The following is a 24,325-nucleotide window of genomic DNA, read 5'->3' as shown; positions in this document are numbered from 1 at the left end:
AGAGATCAGTGAAAATAAATAGCAAGAAAGGATAAATACCTAACAATAACGAATTGGACAAATCATGGTACAATCATAAATAGAATATTTTGCAATGATTAAAAATCAGATTATCAAAGGCTTTTAATGATGTTGGGAAGTGATCTTCATGCGATAGTAAGTGAAAAAAAATATGTATTTTTTGTATGATCCCAATTTTAAAAAATGCTTATATAGAAAAATAACAAGGGAACAAAATATGAACTGAGGGCTCTAGGGAAGTGGGATCATGATGCCTTCCATTTTATGCTTTTCTGTTTTTTTTCAAAATGTCTCTAATGAAGGTATTTTACTTGTATGATCACGAAAAAAAAATATTCAGCTGAATTGCAGAGGTTGTAAAATAACAACTTTGTCTAAGTTTTCCTCACTAGGAAAAGGAAACTGAAACAAGAAATCAGATATTTGATGGAATGAAGCCAGAGACTCTCAGTCAGACTTTCCCTTTCTCTGGAAATTCTTGCCTGAAGTAAGCCCCTCAGAATAAATACTATGGTGAGCTTTATAATTTCATTTTCATCTGCCCATATCAGTACCTTGTCAGTGATCCCCTGAGGATCCTAGACATAAGTGGGTCCCTATTGTCTGGAAACCAGGCCCCAAACCCTGTGACAGCTTTTGGAGTGGCTCAGGCTGAATGTGGGGAAACCTTTCCCAGGCCAGGGCTGATCTAAATCAAACCAGCTTCGCTTCTGGTCTCAGGCCAGGTAAAGCTAGTGACTTCTGTGGTACCTTGGTTTTTGCCCCATGCACAACTACTCAGGCTAGCAGGGAAAGAAATGAGGATGCTTTACTGAGGATGCTTCTAGACCTGGCAACTGCTCTACAATCAAATCATAGAAGCTTGTGAAAAACTCAGTGCTTCTTAAGCAGCATTGCCTCCCAACTCAAAATTATTGCATTTCTTTGAATATTGATGACCTGTATAAAAAACAACAAAATTTGATCAAACTCAGATAGGATCATTTTTATTTCCCTTACGTGTTGATATTTTCCATCACATCATGGAGGAATTTTGCCCAGGGTTTAGAAGGTCATATGAACTGTTACAGCTAAAAGCCACCCTGGAAATTGATTGTGGCCTAGAAATTGCCTGTTTGTGGTGCCTCCTATTAATCCTGTTCTATTTACATAGTGTCAACATTAGTTTTGGGTTTTCTTATGATTTTGAACTTAAATGGTTTCTTCTAGTTGATTTTGCCCCAACCCAAAATTTCTCTGAAGATGTTGAGAATTCTTGTGTCTGCTGTGTTTGTAATCCAAATGAAGGCAAGCCAAGAACAAAGAAAGTGAAACATCTGGGACCCTGGAGATACTGAAGTGCAGCCCAAGAGTAATTTCACAGCACTCCCATTCTGCTCAGAAAGAGCTGGTTAATAAATTATGCCAACACATGAGGCATTCAGAGTGCTACAGCTGCTCAGAGTGACAGTCAACCCTTGGTAGAGTAAGTTTTAATATAAAAACTTAGTAGATACAATTTAATAGCAATTTTCTTTGGGAGTAAATTGGGTCTGTGAATCATACTCTAAGAACATAAAAGAAAAATGACTAATAATTCAGCACAAAATGAAAACCTGTGGTTACCTAAGAGGTACCAGTGTGCATTTAGCAATTTCTTCTTCTAGATGAATACACAGGTCGGGTCTACAAGATGAATGGTGGCTGTGGTGAGGCTTTCTTCCCGTTGCTACTCAAGATTTGCTGCTCAGAAAAAGAAATGAGTGGCATCTTCTCACCAATATGGAAATGTTTCTAATAGAATATAAAAATCTGTTAAGCAATTTTCCAGTACATTAGGCTGAAATTGCTTAAGATGGGTAGATCTTTCTGTAGCAATCAAACATTACATAAATTGCAGTCTTACAATGCCCCTATGTGGAAAGTGCTAGTACAATTTGGCCTGCTATCGTAGTACTTTTGTACTTCCTTCCACTTGTGACCTAGTACAAGCAAGGCCACCTCTCAATTATCCAAGAGAGAATTTCCTAATATGAGGGTAACCCATGCTTTTATTAGAAGACTCATTCTTTCTGGCATCTCCTCCAGGGCTCAACATGAAAAAGACAACCAGCCAGTTTCTCTTATAGCTAGCTTTTACAAACCATGAGTGGTTTGAGAAAATCTGAGTAAAAACAGTAAGTCATCACTTACAGAGTAGTCCCTTCTCACCTCCTTCTCAATTCCAACTTTTTATTGATTTACGGAGATCAAAGACAACTATGGGACCCAGCAAGCACGGAGGAAGGAAGGAAGGAAGGAAGGAAGGAAGGAAGGAAGGAAGGAAGGAAGGAGAAAAAGAAAAAGAAAGGCAAAGTGCTCATATTGAGAAGGTACTTTTGAATTACACAGTATAAATCAGTTACCAGTCAGATCTGGTACATTCCCCTTCCCCCACCATACTTGGCCTACACTTAACTTTTCACCTTTAGAATAATGATTTCAGTAATTCTGCTCTAAAGACCATCACTGAGTGTCAACTGAGAAAAACGGTAGGTGATGGTTATGGGTGGAAGCGATCAAGTAACAGTGTTTAGGATAATACTACAACTATAGCAGGAAATGAGATCTAGCACATTTTGAATATAAAAAGAATTCTATACAATGGTGGTTCCAAACACTTTATGCCACATAACAAGATACTATTATAGAAACTGACAGTGCTCCAGTAATGGGATTATAAGACCCACAGGGAGATGGAAGAAAGAAATGCTTTGGAGCCAGGCAGGCTATTTGCATCCCAGCTCCACTGCATGCTAGCTGTACAGCCTTGGGCAAGTCACAGATCAGTCTGTTTCCTTGCCTTTAAAATGGGACATTAACTTTAATTCACAAAGTTTTCAAGGATTAGAGTTAATGTAGAAAATTGGCTCATTGGGGTGCCTGGCTGGCTCAGTTGACAGAGCATGCAACTCTTTATTCTCAGGATTATAAATCTGAGCCCCACATTGGGTGTAGAGATCACTTAAAAATAAAATCTAAGGGGCACCTTGGTGGCTCAGTTCAACTCGGTTTGGGCTCAGGTCATGATTTCGCGGTTTCCTGAGTTCGAGCTCTGCGTCGGCTGATAGCATGAAGCCTGCTTGGGATTCTCTCTCTCCCTGTCTTTCTCTGTCCCTCCCCCACTTGTGTTGTCTCTCTCAAAATAAGTAAACTTAAAAAAATAAAATAAAATCTTAAATTAAAAAAAAAGAAAAAAGAAAATTGGTGAAAAACAGTAAAAAGGTAAAAAAAGAAAATAGTGAAAAAAATGGTAGTTACTAGTATTAATGATCACATCACACTCCATTTCTGGACCTATACTTCAAGACTGCTGCTAGTCCCAGAGAGTGAGTTCTACAGGAAGAATCAGTCTTGGCTTTGAGTCTGTATTTTGTTCAAGTTCATATATATATATATACATATATATATATATATATATATATGTTTTTTGTATTGATAATGTTGTTTTTCATATAATTTATTGTAAAGTTGGCTAACATACAGTATATACACTGTGCTCTTGGTTTTGGGGGTAGATTCCCGTGATTCATCCCTTACATACAACACCGGGTGCTCATTCCAACAAGTGCCCTCCTCAATGCCCATCACCCATTTTCCCCTCTCCCCCGCCCTCCCCCATCAACTCTGTTCTCTGTATTTAAGTCTCTTGTGGTTTGCCTCCCTCCTTCTCTGTAACTATTTTCCCCCCTTCCCTTCCTCCATGGTCTTCTGTTAAGTTTCTCAAGTTCCACATATGAGTGAAAACAGTTGATATGTCTTTCTCTTATTCCATTGTATATATAAACCACATCTTCTTTAACCATTCACCTGTTGATGAACATTTAGGCTCTTTCCATAATTTGGCTATTGTTGAAAGCACTGCTATAAACATTGGGGTACATGTGCTCCTATGAATCAGCACTCCTGTACTCTCTGGATAAATTCCTAGTAGTGTTATTGTTGAGTCGTAGGGCAGTTCTATTTTTAATTTTTTGAGGAACCTTCACACTGTTTTCCAGAGGGCTGTACCAGTCTGCATTCCCACCAACAGTGCAGGAGGGTTCCCGTTTCTCCACATCCTCAGCAGCATCTGTTGTTTCCTGAGTTGTTCATTTTAGCCACTGTGACTGGTGTGAGGTGGCATCTCCATGTAGTTTTGATTTGTATTTCCCTGTGATGAGTGATGTTGAGCATCTTTTCACGTGTCTGTTGGCCATCTGGATGTCTTCTTTAGAAAAGCATCTATTCATGTCTTCTGCCCATTTCTTCACTGGATTATTTGTTTTTTGGGTGTTGAGTTTGGGAAGTTCTTTATATATTTTGGATACTAACCCTTTATCCAATATGCCATTTGCAAATGTCTTTTCCCATTCTGTTGGTTGCCTTTTAGTTGATTGTTTCCTTCGCAGTGCAGAAGCTTTTTATCTTGATGAGGGCCCAATAGTTTGTTTTTGCTTTTAATTCCCTTGCTTTTGGATATGTCGCGCAAGAAATTACTGTAGCTAGAGTCAAAGAGTTTACCTGTTTCTCCTCTAGGATTTTGATGGTTTCCTGTCTCACATTTAGGTCTTTCATCCATTTTGAGTTTATTTTTGTGTACAGTGTAAGAAAGTGGTCTAGTTTCATTATTCTGCATGTTGCTGTCCAGTTCTCCCAGCACCATTTGCTAAAGAGACAGTCTTTTTTCTCTTGGATACTCTTTCTTGCTTTGCCAAAGACTAGTTGGCCATATATTTGTGGGTCCAATTCTGGGTTCTCTATTCTATTCCATTGGTCTGTGTGTGTGTTTTTGTGCCAATACCATACTGTCTTGATGATTACAGCTTTGTAGTAGAAGCTAAAGTCTGAAATCATGATGCCTCCCACTTTGGTTTTCTTTTTCAACATTATTTTGGCTTTCAACATTCCGGGTCTTTTGTGGTTCCATACAAATTTCAGGATTGTTCTAGCTTTCAGAATTTCCATTTTGTTTTCCAATGCTGTATCAAAACTTCAGCTTGTGTAGTCTTTCACCTTACAAATGAGTCTTCTTCAGGTGCACCTGAGCCCGCACATGCTGTCTATTCTGAAGTCCATGGGAATGGCATCCTTGTTTCTCACATTGATTTTAGTATTTTCATCTCACCCATCACCAACTAGTGTACGATACAACACCTAACAGTTTAAAAATATTTATACACATCACTGCCCTCTAGTGCCCAGAATGACTTTTTCTAGTAATCTGCTTAACTTCTACCTTTGATGTAAAAACAAAATCTAGTTACTGATCCACCAGGAGAAAAACCTTTTGCCAGGAAAAGTGAGTTGATCCCTCCAATTACACTTGATCTCATCTTCCTGATCAAAGCATCTAGCTGTAGAACCGCTCTATAAAGCTACAGAGCAGAAGTGGATGCTGTACTACAGATTATGTTATGTTGGCTGCATTGGGGATGATCACTCAGTACTAACACATTAAGCGCATTTCCTCTTCAGCACCCCTCAATTTTTTTTTTTGATACTGTTTAATTTTCACTACCCCTCAACTCTTTTAAGAATTTGGCCTCCAGTGTTCCTTATACATTTTATTTCTTACAATATGTTTACAATAAGCATGTATTATTTATAAAGGGGAGAATCCACAGTATTTTCAAGGGAGGGAGAAAATAATCTGGATTACCAAAACAAATTTTGCATTCAAACTAGCCCAGGTTTAGACTGATTGACATCCTGAAAAATTAGCTTGTCATCTGTTTAGTTGTGGGCCAGTTTGCTTTAAACTGAGGACAATCTCTAACCTCACTGACAGGGGAAAATGGATGACAGTAGTGGCTACTTTACAGGCTAGACCTGGTACTTAGAGATTTGCATCTATCAACTCCAACAATCCTGTGTGGTAGGTGTCCTTATCCTCGTTTTATGCATGAGATTGACAGAGTTTACATAAATGAGTCCAAGTGTGTGCATAAGCCGTTCTCCAATAACAGGAAAACCATCTGGAAGACAAATGCCACTGATGATGGAACAAGGTGCCATCGTGGTATAAACGGGAACAAATTACAATAAACTCTGACCTGGAAACTACTCAACAGGATCTAAGAATGCTGACTGGTAGAAGGTAGGTGTTCAAAGACGACCTGACTTCTGTTGTTGTCCTCAATAATTAAATGGTAGTTATAAATTCAGTGAGGAATTTACTCTCCACAGACACAGGCAGGTTTGTGTTATCCAAATGTATATCTAACTAGATGTGAAATCCTAAAAGTAGAACCTTCAGCTAAATAACCTTTCCAATAATTTTTCAATTTTAAAAACCTAGACAGATGATAAATATACTCAAGTCTGCGTGAAGCATAAAACTGGATTGGATAGAGGACTTTTGCACACCCCTCTCCCTGCTCCCCTTCCCCAACTCAGGCTTCTGGGTCTATAAGCCATCCTTCAGTGAAGAGCAGCAAAACCTATTTTCCTCAGAGGCTCCTCACGAATAGTACCACTAGCACCTGAACGTGCATCTTTACACACGTTTCAGGATTTGGGAGTTTCTGGGACCATAACTTTAACCAAGCCTTCCATAACAGTCTTTTTACTTTCTATTACAAAACACGACACTGCAATAACAGCAATGAACCGCTTTAGCTTTCGCACTTCTGCGGAAGCTAAAACAACTTCTCCAACATATAAAGGGGCTGGAAAGCTAATTTCCTGTGAAAGTAAAACACAGCCTGGCCCTGGCATTTTAGTTCCCAGGAGAGCTGAAATAAGCCCATTGATCAAAACTCCATGTACAATTGTCTTTCCAAACTTGGTGTGTTTTGCAAACTCTTCATTTAAATGCAAAGGATTGACATCCCCCGTTAATTCTGAGAAGGCGGCCACGTCCCTCTGTGTGAAGGCCCTGCTGAGTTCAGCATGGTCTCCAACTCGGACATGCATCTGTTCAATGTGCCACCTGCTTGGCACTTGCCGGCTCAGGCAGATTCTCCTCTGAAGCCCACCCCACCAACGATAGCTGCAATTTACTGGGAACATCTTCAGCACTGTCAAAGTCCAGCAATCGGAACTTTTAGACTGCTTCAATCTTCAGATGTGATTCTGGCATCAAAAAGTACCTTTTGAGAGCGGAGGAATGTTTCTGACATTGAAGACTATTCAATCCAACACTAGTTCCCTACTGTTACCAGATAAGGCAAGAAGAAATGGAGAAACCTGTAAGAGAAAGAAAAAGTTAAGGAAATATTGGGAAAAGACTGCACTGAAACACGGGGCATGTGGAAACATGCCTAATTTCATGGGGTAAGCAAAGCTGATGCAGCAGCATTCTAAAGAGCATCCTTAGAGGTGGCCTTATATAAATAAGTGATAGTAAGTTCAGAGACCGTGTTCCACTATTTAGGGCACTAGGCATTAAGCAACAAATGAAAAGTTAAGACTTTTCCACAAGATCTCTAAGTTTCATCCCCAAACATCTCCCATAAAATCCAGAATCTAAGTGCTCTGTCTCACACTTCCAGAAGCAACAAAGTCCTTATCCCTCCCCACCACTCCCAGCTGAATAGTGTCAGCCATACTAGATTTATGCAGGCACAAAAATGGAACATGTATTAAAAAGCAGTTTCATCCCTACTCAACCTGGTTTGGGATATGTGAAGGAATGGGCTTTACCTGAATCACTCTGAAAGCACATTTCTTGCCTTTATAGGATCCCAACAGAGTCAAAGAGCTCCACAATTTTACAAGACCACTGTGGAAAGATCAAGAATACATAAAGATTTGTCGCGGTGACATCTCCCTAGTACCTTCATGACGGTCCAGGCAGTTAAATTAGGTCCAGAAAACCTCATTTAAATGAGAAAACTTCAAAAGTAAAAGCACAATATGTTATAGGCAGAGAATACAATGAACCTCAATTAGGAATTTTAAAAAAAAATTTTATTTAAGTAATCTTTACACCCAATGTGGGGCTCGAACTTATGACCCCTAGATCCAGAGTCACATGCTCCTCAGACTGAGCCAGCCAGGAGCCCCGGGAATGTTTCTAAAATACACATCTCTGAGTTTGCAACCATGACCATCAATTGGGAAACACTACAGTTGTAAGCAAATCATGAGTTTTCCTCTGTATAGTGTAAGCTCGGTGGATAAATGTTCGTATCCTTCCCAGTTTAAACTTCTAAAAGCTGCTCAGGGTTCACAATGACAAAACTCTTCTCATACTGAGAGGAGAGCATTTTTGCTCTATTTCTCCACTCAGCTCTCTGCTCTGTTATACCACAAATATGCCACCATCTGTTGTACCTGCTACATATCCTCAAGATGGCTGACAAGGTCTTCTCTTCGTAGGTCAGGATGTCCAAGGGTAAGGCTGCATCAACCTAGGTATGGAATAATACTATTAGGAGACTACTGTCATCACTAATCTTTATTAAGTAATCTCTATGCCCAGTGTGGGGTTTGAACTCATAACCCTGAGATCAGGAGTCGCATGCTCCTCCAACTGAGCCAGCCAGGTGCCCCTGTCATCACCATTCTTAAAGTCTAATAACTAATCCTGTCAACTGCTTTCCTCCTCCAAAAAAACAGTATTTAGTAGTGGTGTAGTACTGGTCCTGCTTATTTACAATTCCCTGTCTGGAATGTTCTTCTTGTACCTCTTCATACTGCTAGTGACTCTTCACCTTTCAAGTCTTTGTTTAAACTGTCCTATCCCTGGGAGCTGGGTCAGTTGGTAGAGCATGAGACTTTCAATTTCAGGGCCATGAGTTCAAGCCCCACGTTGGGCATGAAGCCTACTTAATAAAAGGTCTCATCCCTGATCCTCAAGCTTAAGCTCAATTGCTTGGTATGCTCGTTCACATACAGGAACCACATACTTCCTCGCATAATATTCATTATTCTTGCCAGTAACTGTTCAACAGAGTTTTCTACTAAAATAATCAAGACTATTCATCAATGAGGCAGATGCCCTGTCTGTTCATGGCTACATCCTCAGGAACCAGGTTTTATACCTGCCATATAGAAGGAATAGTTTTTCCTTGAACTTTTTATTTTGAAAAATTACAGTCACAGGAGGTTGCAAAGAAATTTACAGGAAGGTTCTACGCACCCTTCAAAGCCTCCCCCAGTAGTACAATATCAAAACCAAAAATCTAATATCGACCAGTTTATTCAGATTTTACCAGTGACATACGCACTCATGTTTGTGTATTTGCGTGTGTGCGTGTTTATGTGTGTACTTCTACGCAATTTTACCACATAAGTAGTTTCATGCAACCACCAGCACAATCAAGATAAAGAATTATACCATCACCACAGGGCTTGCTCCTTTTACCTCTTTTTAGTCACAGCCACTCCTCCCCCCAACCCCTAACCACTAATCTTTCTCCAGATTATATAACTGTTATTTCAGGAGCATTACATACATGGGATCACCTGACTGTTACTTTTTGGAACTAGCTTTTCACTTAACATAATTCTCTGGAGATTCAGTTACATTACTGCATATATCTATAGTGTGTTCCTTTTTATTATCGAGTATATTCCATGGTACGAACATTTAACTACTCACCCACTGAAGGACATCTGGCTAACTTCTGCTTTTGGGCTCTTACAAATAAAGCTGCTATAAGCACTCACATACGAGTTCTGTGCAAACACTAGTAAGTTTTTACTTCTCTGGGACAAATGCGCAGGTGTGTAACTGCTGGGTAGTACAGTAGCTGCAGGTTTAATTTTTTCTTTTACAAATGGTGTTCCAAAGTGGCCGTGCCGTTTTACATTCCCGCTAGCAACGCATGAGTGATCCAGTTTCTCTGCATCCTTGCCAGCCTTTAATGTTATCGCTATCTATAAAATTTCAGTTGTTCTGCCAGGTGTGTAGTGATATCTCATCGTGTATTTTAAAAAAAAAATTTTTTAATGTTTATTTATTTTTGACAGAGAGAGAGACAGAGCATGAGTGGGGGAGAGGTAGAGAGAGAGGGAGACACAGAATCCAAAGCAGGCTCCAGGCTCTGAGCTGTCAGCACAGAGCCTGACGCGGGGCTCAAACTCACAGACTGTGAGATCATGACCCGAGCCGAAGTCGGGTGCTCAACCAACTGAGCCACCCAGGCACCCCACTCATCGTGTATTTTTTTAAATATTTTTTTGAGAGAGAGAGAGAGCAAGCAGGGGAGAGGGGCAGAGGGAAAAAGAAAGAGAATCCTAAGTAGGCTCTATACTCAGTGCAGGGCCTGACAGAGGCTAGATCCCACGACCCTGGCATCATGACCTGAGACAAAATCAAGAGTCGGATGCTCAATTGACTGAGCCACCCAGGTGCCCCTGTGTTTTTAATTTGCATTTCCCTAATGGCTAACAATGCTGAACTTTTCATTCATGTGCTTCTTTGCCAATGGTACATCTTTTTTAGTGAAATGTCTATTCATATCTTTTGCTCATTTTCTTTTTGTTATTTATTTATTTAGAGAGCAAGCGAGCATGTGCCTGACTGGGGGGAGGGGCAGAGAGAGAGGGAGAATCCCAAGCAGGCACCACACTGTCAGCATGGAACCCGACATGGAGCTCGAACCCACAAACCATGAGATCACAATCTGAGCCAAAATCAAGTCGGACCCTCAGCCAACTGAGCCACCCAAGTGCCCCTGCTCATTTTCTAATTGCAATGTTTGGTTTCTCACTATTGAGTTTTGAGAGTTCTTTTCATATTCTAGATATGCAGGTTTCAAATAGTTCCCCCAGTCTGTAATATGTCTTTTCATCCTCTTAACTGAGTCTTTTGTGGAGTATATGTTTTTAATTTTAATGAGATGCTTACCAGATGGATCTGATAAAACATATGAATCAGAAAGCAATTTTCTGAGTCATCTGCCTTTGTTCTCTCTCAAAATTCTACTATTTTCAAGAGAATGCTAAAAGAGGACTACTCAATGTGCCGGTCTGTGATAAAATAAGAGGCTGTATCACAATGTAAATGAACAAGATTGCTAAGCACATTGTTTAGTTCAGCTGTTCTTTTATTTTTTTTTAGTAATCTCTACACCAATGTGGAGCTCGAATTCACAACCCCACGATTAAGAATCACATGCTCCTCTGATGGTTTCAGCTCAATTTTTCACATAAGGAGACTTTCTCAGTAAAGGAAGTGGTGTGCTGATTCTGCTGCGAGCCACAAATCTTCACAATGGGCAAAAAAACTATCTGCAGGTTGCAGATCTGGACCATACCGTGAGTAGTATTGGCCTAAAACAAACATTTGTCTAACAAGTTGCTCATCAAACAGAAGGCATATTAGAACAAACCTACCCAAAGTATATTTCTGAGAGTCCACTTCTGCAATTTCAAATATGGTTTTACAGTTCTAAAAAAGTATTTGGAAAAGCACCATTTTAGTATTTCTTACAAAGATCTAAGGAGTGTTCAATCTACTAAGTGATTCATACCTCCCCAAACAGGTCCTTCAAGGCTGAAATAAGCAGCTGTTTGAACTGTGCAACATTCAGTCCAACCCCATGGTCTTGAAATTCTCTGTAATAACATTAAAAAGGAAAAAATGTATTTCATACTATTCAGACTCATAAAAAAGTAATCAAAAGTAGAACTTAGGAAACTGAACTTACAGACACACTTTCATATAGTGGTGCTCAGAGGGATTTTTGTAAACTATTCTTTCATATGTAGTGGCTGGAGCTGGCATCTTTTCCAACACTGACCACATCTAGAAATCAAGTCAAGAGAGCTAGAAGTTAGCAAGGTACAAGCTATTTTTCACTTTTTTAATGACAATCTGACCCATCTTTATTTTTTTAATTAAGCTCTACACCCAATGTGGGGCTTGAACTCACAATCCCAAGATCAAGAGTCACATACTTTACCAACTGAGCCAGCCAAGTACCTGACTCATTTGTTTTTTAAAAGAACTCCTAGTATAGTGGGGTGCCTCAGTGGCTCAGTCAGTTAAGCATCTGACTTAGCTCAGGTCATGATCTCACAGTTCACAAGTTTGAATCCCATGTCAGGCTCTGTGCTGACAGCTCAGAGCCTGGAGCCTGCTTCGGACTGTATGTCTCCCTCTCTATCTCCCCCTCCCCTGCTTGTGCTCACACTTGCTTGCTCTCTCTCTCTCTCTCTCTCTCTCTCGAAAATAAATAAATAAACTTAAAAAAAAAAAAAAGATAAAAGAACTCCTAGTATAGTAACTAATCTAATTCTGGTCAAACCAAAGTTACCCAGACAGACACAAAGTTTCCAGATTTTATATATGCCAGACCATTGTACTCTTAAATTCTAATGGCATAATCCCAATGAACATTTATCATCACTTAGTACCTAGCTCTATGCTAAACGCTTTACATACTTTAGGTCATAAGTCTTCAAAATGATCCCACGAGGTAAAAGCTATTATCACTCCCATTTTTGGGAAGAGGACATTGAGGCTTAGCAAAGAGAGGGAACACTTGCCCAAGGGCACACAGATTCCAACGGCTCCTGAGTCCTCTCAAGACCACTCTAGTAGGATGTCTCTCTCTCTTTTTATTTTTGAGAGACAGAGAGAAAGCATGAGCAGGGGAGGGGCAGAGAGACAGAACCCAAAGCAGGCTTTAGGCTCTGAGCTATCAGCATAAAGCCTGACACGGAGCTCGAACTCATGAGCTGTGCAATCATGACCCAAGCTAAAGTCAGGCGCTTAACCAACTGGGCCTCCCAGGCGCCCCTAGTATATCTCTTAAAAAAAAAAAAAAAAGAAAATTGCATACAGGAATAAAATCTAGGATCTGAAGGCCCTCTTCTTGTTTACTCTCAGTCCACACAGTACATGGGCAGAATGAGGGGTGGTAGTTCTGCTGTCCCATCACATGCTGGGTCTGCCTGTTGTCTGTCTGGAAGCCATGTCTGCACAGGGCTATTTCGCAAACCCACAAAAGACCAAGCTTAAACAGCAAGGGGTTTAAGAGGAATTCCTGGAATGGACCTCAATGTCATTCCTAACAGATTTGGATCTTTCAAGAACACAGAACATGCTGATCCCCCTGTGGAGAATCCCTGTCCTTGGCTCTACTCCCACCTCACTCTCCCTCTGCATAGCCCCTACTCATCCTTTGAATTTTAGCTTACAGGTTACCTCCTCTTCTCGGAGTTTCACCTCAAGGAGGCCTTCCTTGACACCCTGTTCTAAGTTAGATTCCCTTGTTATGCAACCTCTTAATACTGTTTAATATCTGGTTCTCCACTAAAGGAACCAGGAAACTGAGGTCCAACCAAGGAAAGGGACTTAGCAAAGGTCATAAAGCTCTAAACCAGCATTTACAAAAACCTATGCATCAGGCTTAGTTCCTACTACTCCTAGATGATATCCCCAGAGAAAATGACAAGTCAAGGTCAAGGAGCTACATCCAACCACCCACTTAATAGTTACTGTGTCTGGCGCAGAGTATGTATTCAGTAAACACTTACTGAATGGTGATGTCTTAGGCCTATATGTTCAAGGGTATCTTTGGTTTCAACACTGCAGAAATAACTACCTGATGATTCTTTCCCAATCATTAGAATCTTCCCTGACTAGAAGAACAGGAAGAATCACTTCATTCGATGTCTCACACATGATAGGTGTTTTTTAAGAGTTACTATCAGCCTTGACAGAGCTGGCTGCCTGAGGTAGGGGAATGAGATTGGGGCCTGGGGCTCAGGCTGTCAAAAACAATGAAGACTTAAGGAGTATTCTGGAAATGGACCGTGATAATGGTTGCACAGCAATGTTAACATACACTTAAAAGTGATAAATTTTATGTCATATATATTTTACCAAAAAAGACTTAAGGAACAAGTGTTTACTGAGCAGTCACCTCCACATAGCCTGAGCTTCAAGGTCAGTGACAGTATTGCCCTCTGCAGGTTATCCTGATATTAAAGGAGAGGATGTCAGGTAGCCCTTCATACAGCCTGGCATATCCACCAGGCTCAGTACCATGAAAGCACTTCCACAGCCATTGTTATCATAATCTTTGAAGCCAGACTTTGTAATGGCTGCAAGGATGCTCATCAAATGACCTCCTAGTAACAGATGTCCCTACTTCCACCTGCTTCGCCCCAGCACCTCCCAATCTAGTTTCTACAGCAGCCAGGATGAGTCAATTAAAAGCTATTCAAGCCTCGGCCATTTCTCTGCTCAAAACCTTGCAACGGTTCCCATTTTACTCAGAGTAAAGCTAAAGGACCTACCGGTCCTGCAAGGCCTTACCTGATTTGTACCCTTGCCTCCTCCAACCGCTCTCTCATGTCCTACCATACTCCCCTACTCAACCCCTTCCACCAGAGGCCTCCTAGCTCTTCCTCACACACCATTTCTCTCCCGCCTCTGCGCCTGGCTCCTAGCTTTAACGCAGGCTGGGAATACTCTTTTTCCAGGTAGCCAGGTGGCTCGCTCCCTTGCTTCCTTCATGGCTTTGATCAACTCTCCCCCCTCGCTTTGGTCTGGTGGTTATTTAATACGGCAACCCCTCCAGGCTCCTGCTCTAGTTTTTTCTCATAGAACTTACTACGCCTCTAACACAACTACGTAACTCATTTATTATCTACCTGTACTTCCCTCCTCCACCCCAACATAACGTACACTCCACAAGAAACAGGAATATCTTGTTCAATACTGTTTCTCAAGAATCAAAAACTGCATCGCACACAGTACACATTAAATACATAAGGCTGGGGCCAAATCAGTCATTAAAGAAAAAAAAAGCTCAATCATGCACTGTTGGGCACTTCGGTTGTTTTCAACTTTCTTCGACCACCATCCGCCACTTATTTAGCGCCCACCTGGCGCCGGGCGCATGCGCTCTGCACACATGATCCCGCTCGCTCCTCGCAGCCACCATCCGCTACCGAGACCCCGCAGCACAAACCCCCAGGGAGGTGCGCGGCGGAACCTCCCCAGCCGCACAGTGTCCCAAACCCCAGCGGATAGGTACTTCAGAATGCCACGCGCCGCCCGCCGCAACTCCCGTCTTGCGCACGCGCGCCTGGCGCACACGTCCTAGCGTCAACAGCGTGGCCGACTGAGCCCGATCCCGGCGAACAACCGCTCTGCTATGGTCTTCCACTTTTCTGCTCTCGGTCGGACGAACCTGGCACCTTCCTGAATCCCGTTCCTTGCAAGACTCTGCCAAAGCTCGGAGCTCCCCCGCAGAGGCCAGACCCTGGGCCCGGGAAACTCCGGGGATGTTTACGTTTGGCTCCTGTTTCGCCCTCCGGAAGCGTCAGTGACGTCTAGGCGCGGATATGACGTCACCGCGCGGAGTTCGCCTAAGAACCTAGGGATAAATCGTGATCAGTAGCTGAGACTGGCCGAGCTCAGTGCCCCCTGGTGCTCACTCCAGAGAATGCTCTATGAGCGAATGTCTGAATGGGGTTGGGACTCCGGATGTGTTTATTCGGTCCGGGAGCTCGCTTCATAGTCATTTATTTATGCATGCATTCATTCATTCATCTTTATATATAGCAGCTCTTCTGCTGAGCATTTGTCAAGCACTCCAAGGACAGGAGCCGCTCTCAATGTCCCTTGTGGCTCCCAGCATACAGTAGTGTATCTATCTGAGTTGGTCCAGATGGTCCTGTCTTCAAATTTAAGCCAGGTTTCATCTGTGCATTTATTCAGTAAGTACTTGCTGGCCCCGTACCCGTAAAACAAATAGTGTTTATATCTAATAATTAATAATAATAATAGATGATAATTATCAAGTATTTTCTTTGGGCCAGGTGCTATGAAAAAAAACTTTTCAGATGTTATTTTGGGGAACTCTCACACAATCCCAAAGTAGCTATTATTATGATCATCCCCATTTTAAAGGGGTAGAGACTGCGGCACAAGAGGCTGTTACTTGCCCAAGATCACATGTTTATAACTGGTGAGCAGACGGTCTGACTCCAGATGGTGCTCTCCATACTGCACCGTGCCACCACCAGTTGTGTGTTATGAGTCAGGAGTGCGTGGGGGAGAGGGGCTGGGGCTGCCATAACTTGAGTATGAGCCCCATGAGGATGGGGATGGTATTGTTTGTGTTGGCTCACCACAGCATTCCCCTGCCTGACACTCAACATATGTTTAGTGAATGCAGTAATTCATAGATGGGTGTGCTAATTCTACTTCCTTTGGGGGCAAAGGGTTGCCCTGCACAGCCAAAACTGAGCCTGAGTCAGTTGGGACCTTCTCTCTTAATGTCTTTTCTAAAAATTCCACTGTCTGCTATTTCCCGAAACTTCAGTCTTTGGCTATTGTCGTGTTCTGCAGTCCTGCAGCTTCTGCTTCCCTTCCTTCTCCCCTCAGAGGAGATAGAACTTGTTCCAGATGGGGGGAGAGATAGAGGAAATCAACACAGATCCCACAGCCAGTGGTGTTTTCTTTTTCTTTCTTTCATTCTTTCTCTTTCTTTCTTTTCTTTCTTTCTTTCTTTCTTTCCTTTCTTTTCTTTCTTTTTCTCTTTCTTTCTTTTTCTTTCTCTTATAAAGTTTATTTATTTTGAGAGAGAGAGAGAGCGCCCATGCACAAAATTGGGGGGGGGGGGGCGGGGGCAAAGAGAATCCCAAGCAGGGTCTGTACTGTCAGTGCAGATCCTGATTCGGGGCTCGAACTCATGAACCACAAGATCATGACCTGAACTGAAATCAAGAGTTGGCCTTAACCGACCGAGCCACCCAGGTGCCCCTGGTATGAGTTTCTGAAGTGTCCTTCCAGAGATACAGTAGGGGAGCTTTCCCTTTGTAACAATATATCTGAACATCACTCCTAATCATAACACACAAGCCTGTCTCTGTCTTTATAAAAGTTGCCTAGCATTGCACTGGTGGCATCAGTTGGCTCAAGATGGCCATTCTGGACACTCTGTTTCTGACACGTCAGAGCAAAGTTGTTGGGGATATGAGAGTATTTTATGTTCCTGGAAGTGATGGCAGCTGAGAAAGAGCTGAGTCCATACTTCCCCTCTTCTGCTTTGTTCTTCAGCTCCCCTTCCTGCCTTGTAAACTGCTGCCAAGAGTGGCTTTTACTAAAACTTTCATAACTTTAGGAAGAGAAGTCAAGAGAGAGGCCCAAGTAGGATCACAGCCACAAATCTCCATCAGCCTCATGGGAATCATATCCACTCGTGTCAGCAGATGAAGAAGGTAGGACAAAGTGGGGTGCCTGGGTGGCTCAGTCCATTAAGCGTCTGACTCGGTTTCACTCAGGTCATTTCACAGTTTTGTGAGTTCAAACCCGCATCGGGATCTGCGCAAAGTCTGCTTGGGAGTCTCTCTCTCCCTCTCTCTCTGTTCCTCCCCCACTCACACTCTCTCTCAAAAATAAATTAAAAAAAAAAAAAAGAAAGAAAGGAAAGGAAAAGGTAGGACAAAGGAAGTGAAAATGACTAGAAGCTAAAGGCTATGGAATGACAGCTGTTGTTTCCATTTAGGGAGACCTGCCAAGTACCTGATTGCTTGCTTACATTATCCTATCTACCCTGCAATGTCACTATTATTATTGCCTTCACAGATTAAAAAAAAAAAAAAGTAGAATAAGCCATTTGCCTACGGTGATGAGAAGCCCCAGAACCCATGGGATGACACGGCTAGACGTTGCTCTTTGAGGCAACCCTGAGCATCATCTCCAAACAGGAAATGTGAAAAGCGGGCATGTTTTTGAGTCCCCAGAGGCCGAGCATGAGATAGGAATCTTTGTGGAAGTAATTTATTGGGGACAGCTCTCATGGGAAACCTGCGAGTGGGAGAGGAAAGCAGGATGGGGCAGGGGAAGAAGCTAAACAAAGCCATGGGTTCAGCTGAAGCCCAACCTCAGGCTGATCCCACACGGATCCCTGGAGCATAAGTGATACCAGCAAGCTTCCAGCCTGGAGGCAAGGCGGCCAAGGCTTCATCACACTCCTCCCCGGTCACTGACTGCCAACTGTAGGGTTGCCATATTTAGCAAAGAAAAATAGTTGCCCAGTTAAATTTGAGTTTCAGATAAACAATGAGTAGGATATCCTTGTGCTAAGAAAGTATTCGTTGTTTGCCTGAAATTAAATTTAGCTGGGTATCCTGTATTTTGTCTGGCAACCCCAGGAGGTGAGAGGAAGAGGATGGGGCACAACCTCGAAGGAGCCTCCTGGCATCTGAGGGTGCTTCTCTGGGAGAAGGGCAGGTGTGTTTCCTCAGCAGCCAGTACTCCCAGCAGGTGGGGGGTGGGGGCAGCAGTCAGTACAGGGGATCTGGGAAGGACATCAGCAGCACACGCTGCAGGCAGGGACTCTGGGGGCAGCTCACCAATCAAGGGTACAAAAGACCAGAAGCTCCTGCCCAGACTGTTAAGTCCAAACCATCCCCATCATCCAGGGGAGTGGCAGGACGGTCCCCGCCTCGGCCCTAATCTTGGCTGCTCTCTGAGGATGTTTTTGCTCCTTCCCAGTCAGTCTTCTACTTGTGTTGGGGCTGGAGCAAGGGCCAGACTATCTAACTTTGTCTCACCCAGAATTTCTGAAATGTATTTAAATGATAGAGGAACCTTTCCTTACAAGTGACCTTAGAAACCCCTAATAAAAGGCTCTAGGACCTTAGGAAGAGAGAATGTGGGGAGAGGACAACCACCTTGTAATTAAGCAGCCTGTTTCTGGAGGGGCCCACGAGGCTTTCTTGAAATTCAGAGATCCTCTCTGAGAGATTCATCGTGTTCCTACAAAGTACACCCTCTCTGTACCCCCCTTTCCTTAGAGGGCTCTGCATCCCCATTCCAGGAACCAGGGGGATCTGTGGCTTCTGACCTACAGGAGTCCCAAAACATAGAGGTAAGTGAAAAGAGCAGGCAGGGGGTGCGGGGTGGCAACCGTAACGTCCAGCAGGACCCATTTATGTAAAAACCAAACCATCAATAAACCAGCTGTAGGGTCTTTTCTGGTTATACATATGTGTGTATAAGAATATTTTTTAAACACTCATTTTTAAATTTGTTTTAGAGTGACAGGTCATTATTCTTATAATTTAACAATTGTCAAACAATTTTATAGTTGCTTATAAAATTAAATAATTTTCTAATTGTCAAATGAAAGTCAGGACTGCCCCTTATGGTCACAAGAGGGAGCCATGGACCACACCTGTGTTTATGCCTCTCTTCCCACCTTGGAAGAACAGACTCTTCCTCAAGATGCCCCTTCTTATCCCCCGGTTCCTACCCCTCCAACCTCTACCCCAAGGCAGGAGAGAGGAAGCAGGGAATGGAGACCTACCATCCCTTATCCACAATTCTGAAATCCAAGAAAAGCATGGAAACCAAATCTTTCTTCATGTGGCACCCAACGCTTAATCTGAACAGAGATGAAGTTTTTTATAGCTTTTGTCCCATTTAGTGTGGATATTCATACATTGCACAGCAGAAATGTCAATGCATTTGATCCTGTAAAGCAGTCCCAGACCCCACTGGGGATATTACATAATCTGTGGTATACACACCATAACACCTTTCTAAAATGGGAAAATTTCTCAATTTGGAATCACATCTGGCTCTTTGAGGTTTGGTAAGGGATTGTAGACCTATACTTACATCTATAGCTGCCACTTTCTGTCACTAAGAATCCTTCTTTCTTCTCCCATCCCCTGCTGGAGGGTGGAAATACCCTAGGTGTTCCCTAAAGTTCCTAGTCATTGCCTGGAGGGTATAGAGACCAAATATCCAACAAGCAATGAAGGAAAGGTTCCTCCGGGAGCCAAGAGAGGGGAGCCTTCCTGCTGCTGAAAGGAGTCATCTGATATCCTCTCCCTGACTAGGCTAACGACGGTCACACAAGACCCTCATTCCATCATAGGCAACCCCAGGCCCACATCCTGGTGACTTCCAGTCCAGAGAGCAGCAACGCTGGGCCCCAGAGCCCCAGGGGAGCTGGGGGTACAGAACAGCAGCCCTGCACCGTCACCCTCTGGCTCTGACCTCAGCAGGTAATTTGAGGACATCTCTGCTGCCCCATCTGTGACCACTCCCACCTCCTCTCTACTTTTTCACCTTCTTTCCAGGATGGAGGGTTTGTATGAACATCATCCAACTTTGGGGTGGATGGGAGTGAGGAGAGAAGCCACTGGTGAGAAAGCCCAGTCTGTATGGCTAAAGGAGTGATGCTGGAAGATATACAAGATGAGAGATCAGAAGAGCCAGGCTCCCAACTGTCAGGGGAGAGTGTATCTCTTTGTGCCTGCCTGCATGTGTGAAAGAGACAGACAGACAGATATGAGACAAATAAAGTGATGAAACACATGGGGGTGGGAGGAGGGGGAGGATAGGAGGAGAGACAGAGACAAAAAGTTAAAAAACAAACAAACCAAAACTACCAAACCTGGCCGAAGAGTATTTCAGCAAACATTTTTGGAATAGACCCAGTGAATTGCCACTTTTAATAAAACATTTCTCAATCTAAGACAGGAAGTCCCCAAAGCGGAAAGCTGGTATATGTGGATGTTAAAATTTATATCCATCATCTCAGAACAATGTTAATTAACCAACTGATGAATTGTCCAGAGATCAATATCCAGGGCTTGGAAAGTTAAATGAGGAACCTTAAGTCAGTATTTATGTTTAATTAAAACCTAAAAATTATCTGAAGAGAGTGCGAAAGCCCTGGCTGGTATGAAGTCCAGGGAGTTGACCTTACCTTTCAAAGGGAGCCTGAACTGGTCCCAGGCAGAGCCTCGGGGCTGCCTCTGGAGTGGCAGCTACGAGCAGAGCTACATCAATCGCCTGCTTTCCAAGCCTGACCCCAAGGGACAACAAACAATCAGAGGAGACTTCTCCAGTCCAGAAAACTGCTTTGGGCAAACAACACTGATGAACATTTCCAGTATGGCAGAGGGAAGGGGGTGTCAGCAAGAGGGAGTGAGTCCTTCCAGGGAGGGCATGACACCAGTCCTGGTTCTAAAAGAGACAGGGAGGAGATGAGCAGGCTGTCCCTTGAGGCACCCTTTGATGCCGCAATGTAAGTAAGCTTGTTTGCTGCCTGGCAGGAGGCTGGGCAATGGGATATACTTAACTATTTGCTGAGTGAACAACTGGGTCATCTTCCTCAGCAGGAGCCCCAGGTGTGGCCTCAGTGATCTGTGGCTGAAGCTGTCACACACTGTCTTAGTTCAGGTGAGCCAACACGGCCCCAGGCTCTACTGGAAGTTGGGCCAGAGCTCCTGCCTGAACCAGTGAAAGCATAGTCACCTTCAATCATAAACCAAGAGGCTTCTCTATACTTGTTATCTGTGTGGCCTCGGGCAAGATTCTTCACCTCTTAGTGCCTCAGTTTCCTGGCTATACAATGGGCACAAGTTATAAGTACCTTTTAGGGGTGTGTGAAAGCTTGATAAAGTGATTCATGGAAAATACTTGGGAGAGCACCTGGTGCAGTCTTCCAGCTGGCCTGACCTACCTTATAATCTCCCTGTACTTTCTGGGAACTTCCTTTGGACAACGCAACAGATAAGGTCCTCTGGGATGGGGAATACTCACTGGGGTTCATATGGAAGGCAGACGATGGGCAGCACCATCAAACTGATGTGTTTCTTGCATCAGTCTCTCCTGACGCTGCCTCTGTGCTGTACAAGAAGCCAGACTGATGGCAAATTGAGTCCTAACCATGGCCTCTCCCTCAGCTTCCTCGATGCCTGCCCAGCAGGATCCAGCCCCTAGGGACCCACGCCAGACAGTGGGATGTAGAGCCTGCATGTGATTCCTGGGGCTTTCCATCGTCATTTCAGAAGCTTCTGGCAGTCTTTCAGGCAAGGCTGTGATGAGTAACCCTTTTCTTCTTTCCAAAACTCTCATTAAAGGCACCCACCACAATGCCCAGTGGGCTTGGGGGGCAACCAGCAAGTTCTTCATAATCGCAAAGGCAAAAAGTCAGGTGCAAAGGGGAGCTGTGCTTTTCTGCTTTTGAGGCCTCCTAACATGGTGGGGCCAGAACTGCAGGCCCAGAGGAGAACCGTGAAAACCCACTTTTTAGGTTTGTCCAAATGACTCTTTCATATGCTCCGCTCAGGACTCCCAGTGGATGCTTCCCAGTGACAGCGAGGGAGGTGGAAGCTGCATCCCGCTGCAGACCCTGCCCACCATCCTCTTGGTGGGATGGACAGTACGGATGACCCCACTGAAGCAATTCTGGATGTGATCCTTAGCTGCCGTCCACCCAGGGCATAACAATTCCTGCACCAATAGCGTTTCCCATCTGCAGTACTCACTCCAGGCCTGGGGCTTCTTCGGCTACCCCAGGCACCTCCCCTCATCACTCAAACCCATCCAGACTAACCCCTTCCCCTGGGACTGCACCAAGTTCAGAATTCTTGGTGAATATGAAAGATTGGAATTGGCAGCATGTCTAAGATCTACTTTCTTTTCTATGTCATTGAATTTTGCTCTCACTTGTATTATTTCTATTTTTTTTCTAGGCTTATTTTTGATTTCTTTTTATGACTTCTTTTTAAGATTTTATTTTTATTTTTGTTATTTTCTAAATTGTCTTAGAGAGAGAGTGTGAGTGGGGGAGAGGGCAGAGGGAGAGAGAGAGAGAGAGAGAGAGAGAGAATTTCAAGCAGTTTCCACACTTAGCACAGAGCTTGATGCAGGGTTTGATCCCATGACTCTGGGATCATGACCTGAGCTGAAATCAAGAGTCAGATGCCCAAATGACTGAGCCACCCAGGCACCCCAAGATTTTATTTCTGCCCCCCACTCAGGAAGTCCCCCTTAAAATTTCTTGCAGGGCTGGTTTAGTGGTCACAAACTCCTTTAATTTTTGTTTGTCTAGGAAACTTTTAATCTCTCCTTCTATTTTGAATGACAGCCTTGCTGGATAAAGAATTCTTGGCTGCATATTTTTTCGATTTAGCACATTAAATATATCCTGCCACTCCTTTCTGGCCTGCCAAGTTTCTGTGGATAGGTCTGCTGCAAACCTCTTCCCTTGTATCTTAAGAACTTTTTTTTCCCCTTGCTGCTTTCATGATTCTTTCCTTGCTTGAGTACTTTGTGAATTTGACTATGATATGCCTTGTTGATGGTCAGTTTTTATTGAATCTTACAGGACTCCTCCGTGCTTCCTGGATTTTGATGTCTGTGTCCTTCCCCAGGTTAGGAAAGTTTTCCACTATGATTTGCTCACATAACCCTTCTACCCCTTTTTCTCTCTCTTCATCTTCTGGGACCCCTATGATTCTGATGTTTTTCCTTTTTAATGAGTCACTGATTTCTCTAATTCTTTAAAAAAATTTTTTTTAACATTTATTCATTTTTGAGAGACAGAGAGAGAGCATGAGCGGGAAAGGGGCAGAGAGAGGGAAACACAGAATCTGAAGCAGGCTGCAGGCTCTGAGCTGTCAGCACAGAGCCCGATGCAGGGCTCAAACTCACAGACCGTGAAATCGTGACCTGAGCCGAAGTCGGACGCTCAACCGACTGAGCCACCCAGGCACCCCTGATTTCTCTAATTCTTAAATCATGCTCTTTTGCCTTAGTCTCTGAACACTTTCCTCTGAACACTGCTGTTAGCTGCAGCCAACAGGTCTGACACATCACATTTTCATATCTTCTTTTTTTTAAGATCTGTGTTCCACTCTTCTCAATAAATTAAAATATTCAGACCAAGTCCTGCATTCCAACTTAAACTATGAAGTTCAAGTTTATTTCTAGAACTACTTGGCTGCAGACTCTCTGTAAATAGATTCAGAAGAATGAAGCTTCAGGGATTTTAAGGGCTCCTAAGTGCAACAGACAAGTGTCACAAGGAACAGTTTGATGACTCTTGTCTTTTGTTTTTTTTTTTTGTTTGTTTGTTTTTTTTTTAATTTTTTTTTTCAACGTTTATTTATTTTTGGGACAGAGAGAGACAGAGCATGAACGGGGGAGGGGCAGAGAGAGAGGGAGTCACAGAATCGGAAACAGGCTCCAGGCTCTGAGCCATCAACCCAGAGCCCGACGCGGGGCTCGAACTCACGGACCGCGAGATCGTGACCTGGCTGAAGTCGGACGCTTAACCGACTGCGCCACCCAGGCGCCCCACTTGTCTTTTGTTTTTGATATACAATTTCAGCTGAATAAAAATTGTAGAGGTGCCTGGGTGGCTCAGTTGGTTGGGTGTCTGACTTCGGCTTGGGTCATGATCTCGTGGTCTGTGAGTTTGAGCCCCGCATCGGGCTCTGTGCTGACAGCTCAGAGCCTGGAGCCTGCTTTGGATTCTGTGTCTCCCTCTCTCTTTTCCCCTCCCCCACGCATTCTCTTTCTCTCTCTCTCAAAAATAAATGAACAATAAAAAATTTTGAATAAAAATTGCAAATAAGACTT

General features: G+C 43.3%; 2 protein-coding genes across 4 annotated transcripts; both read right to left on the bottom strand.

Moving 5' to 3' along the window:
* Positions 1 to 4,881: 4,881 nt before the first annotated feature.
* Positions 4,882 to 7,032, bottom strand: HTD2 (hydroxyacyl-thioester dehydratase type 2). The gene has a single exon (XM_047826149.1). The coding sequence runs from the start codon at positions 7,030 to 7,032 to the stop codon at positions 6,529 to 6,531; it is 504 nt and encodes a 167-aa protein (XP_047682105.1). The 3' UTR covers positions 4,882 to 6,528.
* A 40-nt stretch (positions 7,033 to 7,072) lies between these two features.
* On the bottom strand, positions 7,073 to 15,240 carry RPP14 (ribonuclease P/MRP subunit p14). Of its 3 annotated transcripts, none has more exons than XM_047826171.1 (6): positions 15,120 to 15,240; positions 11,622 to 11,719; positions 11,445 to 11,529; positions 8,299 to 8,375; positions 7,666 to 7,744; positions 7,073 to 7,209 (listed from the first exon to the last, which is right to left on the bottom strand). In XM_047826171.1, exons 2-6 carry the CDS (start codon positions 11,717 to 11,719, stop codon positions 7,153 to 7,155), a joined length of 396 nt encoding a protein of 131 aa, XP_047682127.1. In that variant the 5' UTR covers positions 15,120 to 15,240; the 3' UTR covers positions 7,073 to 7,152. The 3 variants fall into 3 exon arrangements, with proteins under 3 accessions (XP_047682127.1, XP_047682128.1, XP_047682116.1); XM_047826172.1 differs by lacking the exon at positions 15,120 to 15,240 and adding an exon at positions 14,964 to 15,111; XM_047826160.1 differs by lacking the exon at positions 15,120 to 15,240 and adding an exon at positions 14,812 to 14,957.
* Between the last annotated feature and the right edge of the window lie 9,085 nt (positions 15,241 to 24,325).

This window comes from Prionailurus viverrinus, chromosome A2 (genome assembly GCF_022837055.1).
Source record: "Prionailurus viverrinus isolate Anna chromosome A2, UM_Priviv_1.0, whole genome shotgun sequence".
Classification (NCBI taxonomy): Eukaryota; Metazoa; Chordata; class Mammalia; order Carnivora; family Felidae; genus Prionailurus; species Prionailurus viverrinus.
This window is presented reverse-complemented; position numbering and strand designations above follow the sequence as displayed.

What these genes read in the sequence shown, in the direction of transcription:
- HTD2 (XM_047826149.1), bottom strand. Translation starts at nt 7,032, where the DNA reads ATGTTCCCAGTAAATTGCAGCTATCGTTGGTGGGGTGGGCTTCAGAGG.
- RPP14 (XM_047826171.1), bottom strand. Translation starts at nt 11,719, where the DNA reads ATGTGGTCAGTGTTGGAAAAGATGCCAGCTCCAGCCACTACATATGAA. An exon ending in ATCTTGAGGATATGTAGCAG is followed by an intron (nt 7,745 to 8,298) that starts GTACAACAGATG and finishes ATCTTTCCACAG; the next exon opens with TGGTCTTGTAAAATTGTGGA. An exon ending in GTGCTTTCAGAGTGATTCAG is followed by an intron (nt 7,210 to 7,665) that starts GTAAAGCCCATT and finishes TTTCTCTTACAG; the next exon opens with GTTTCTCCATTTCTTCTTGC.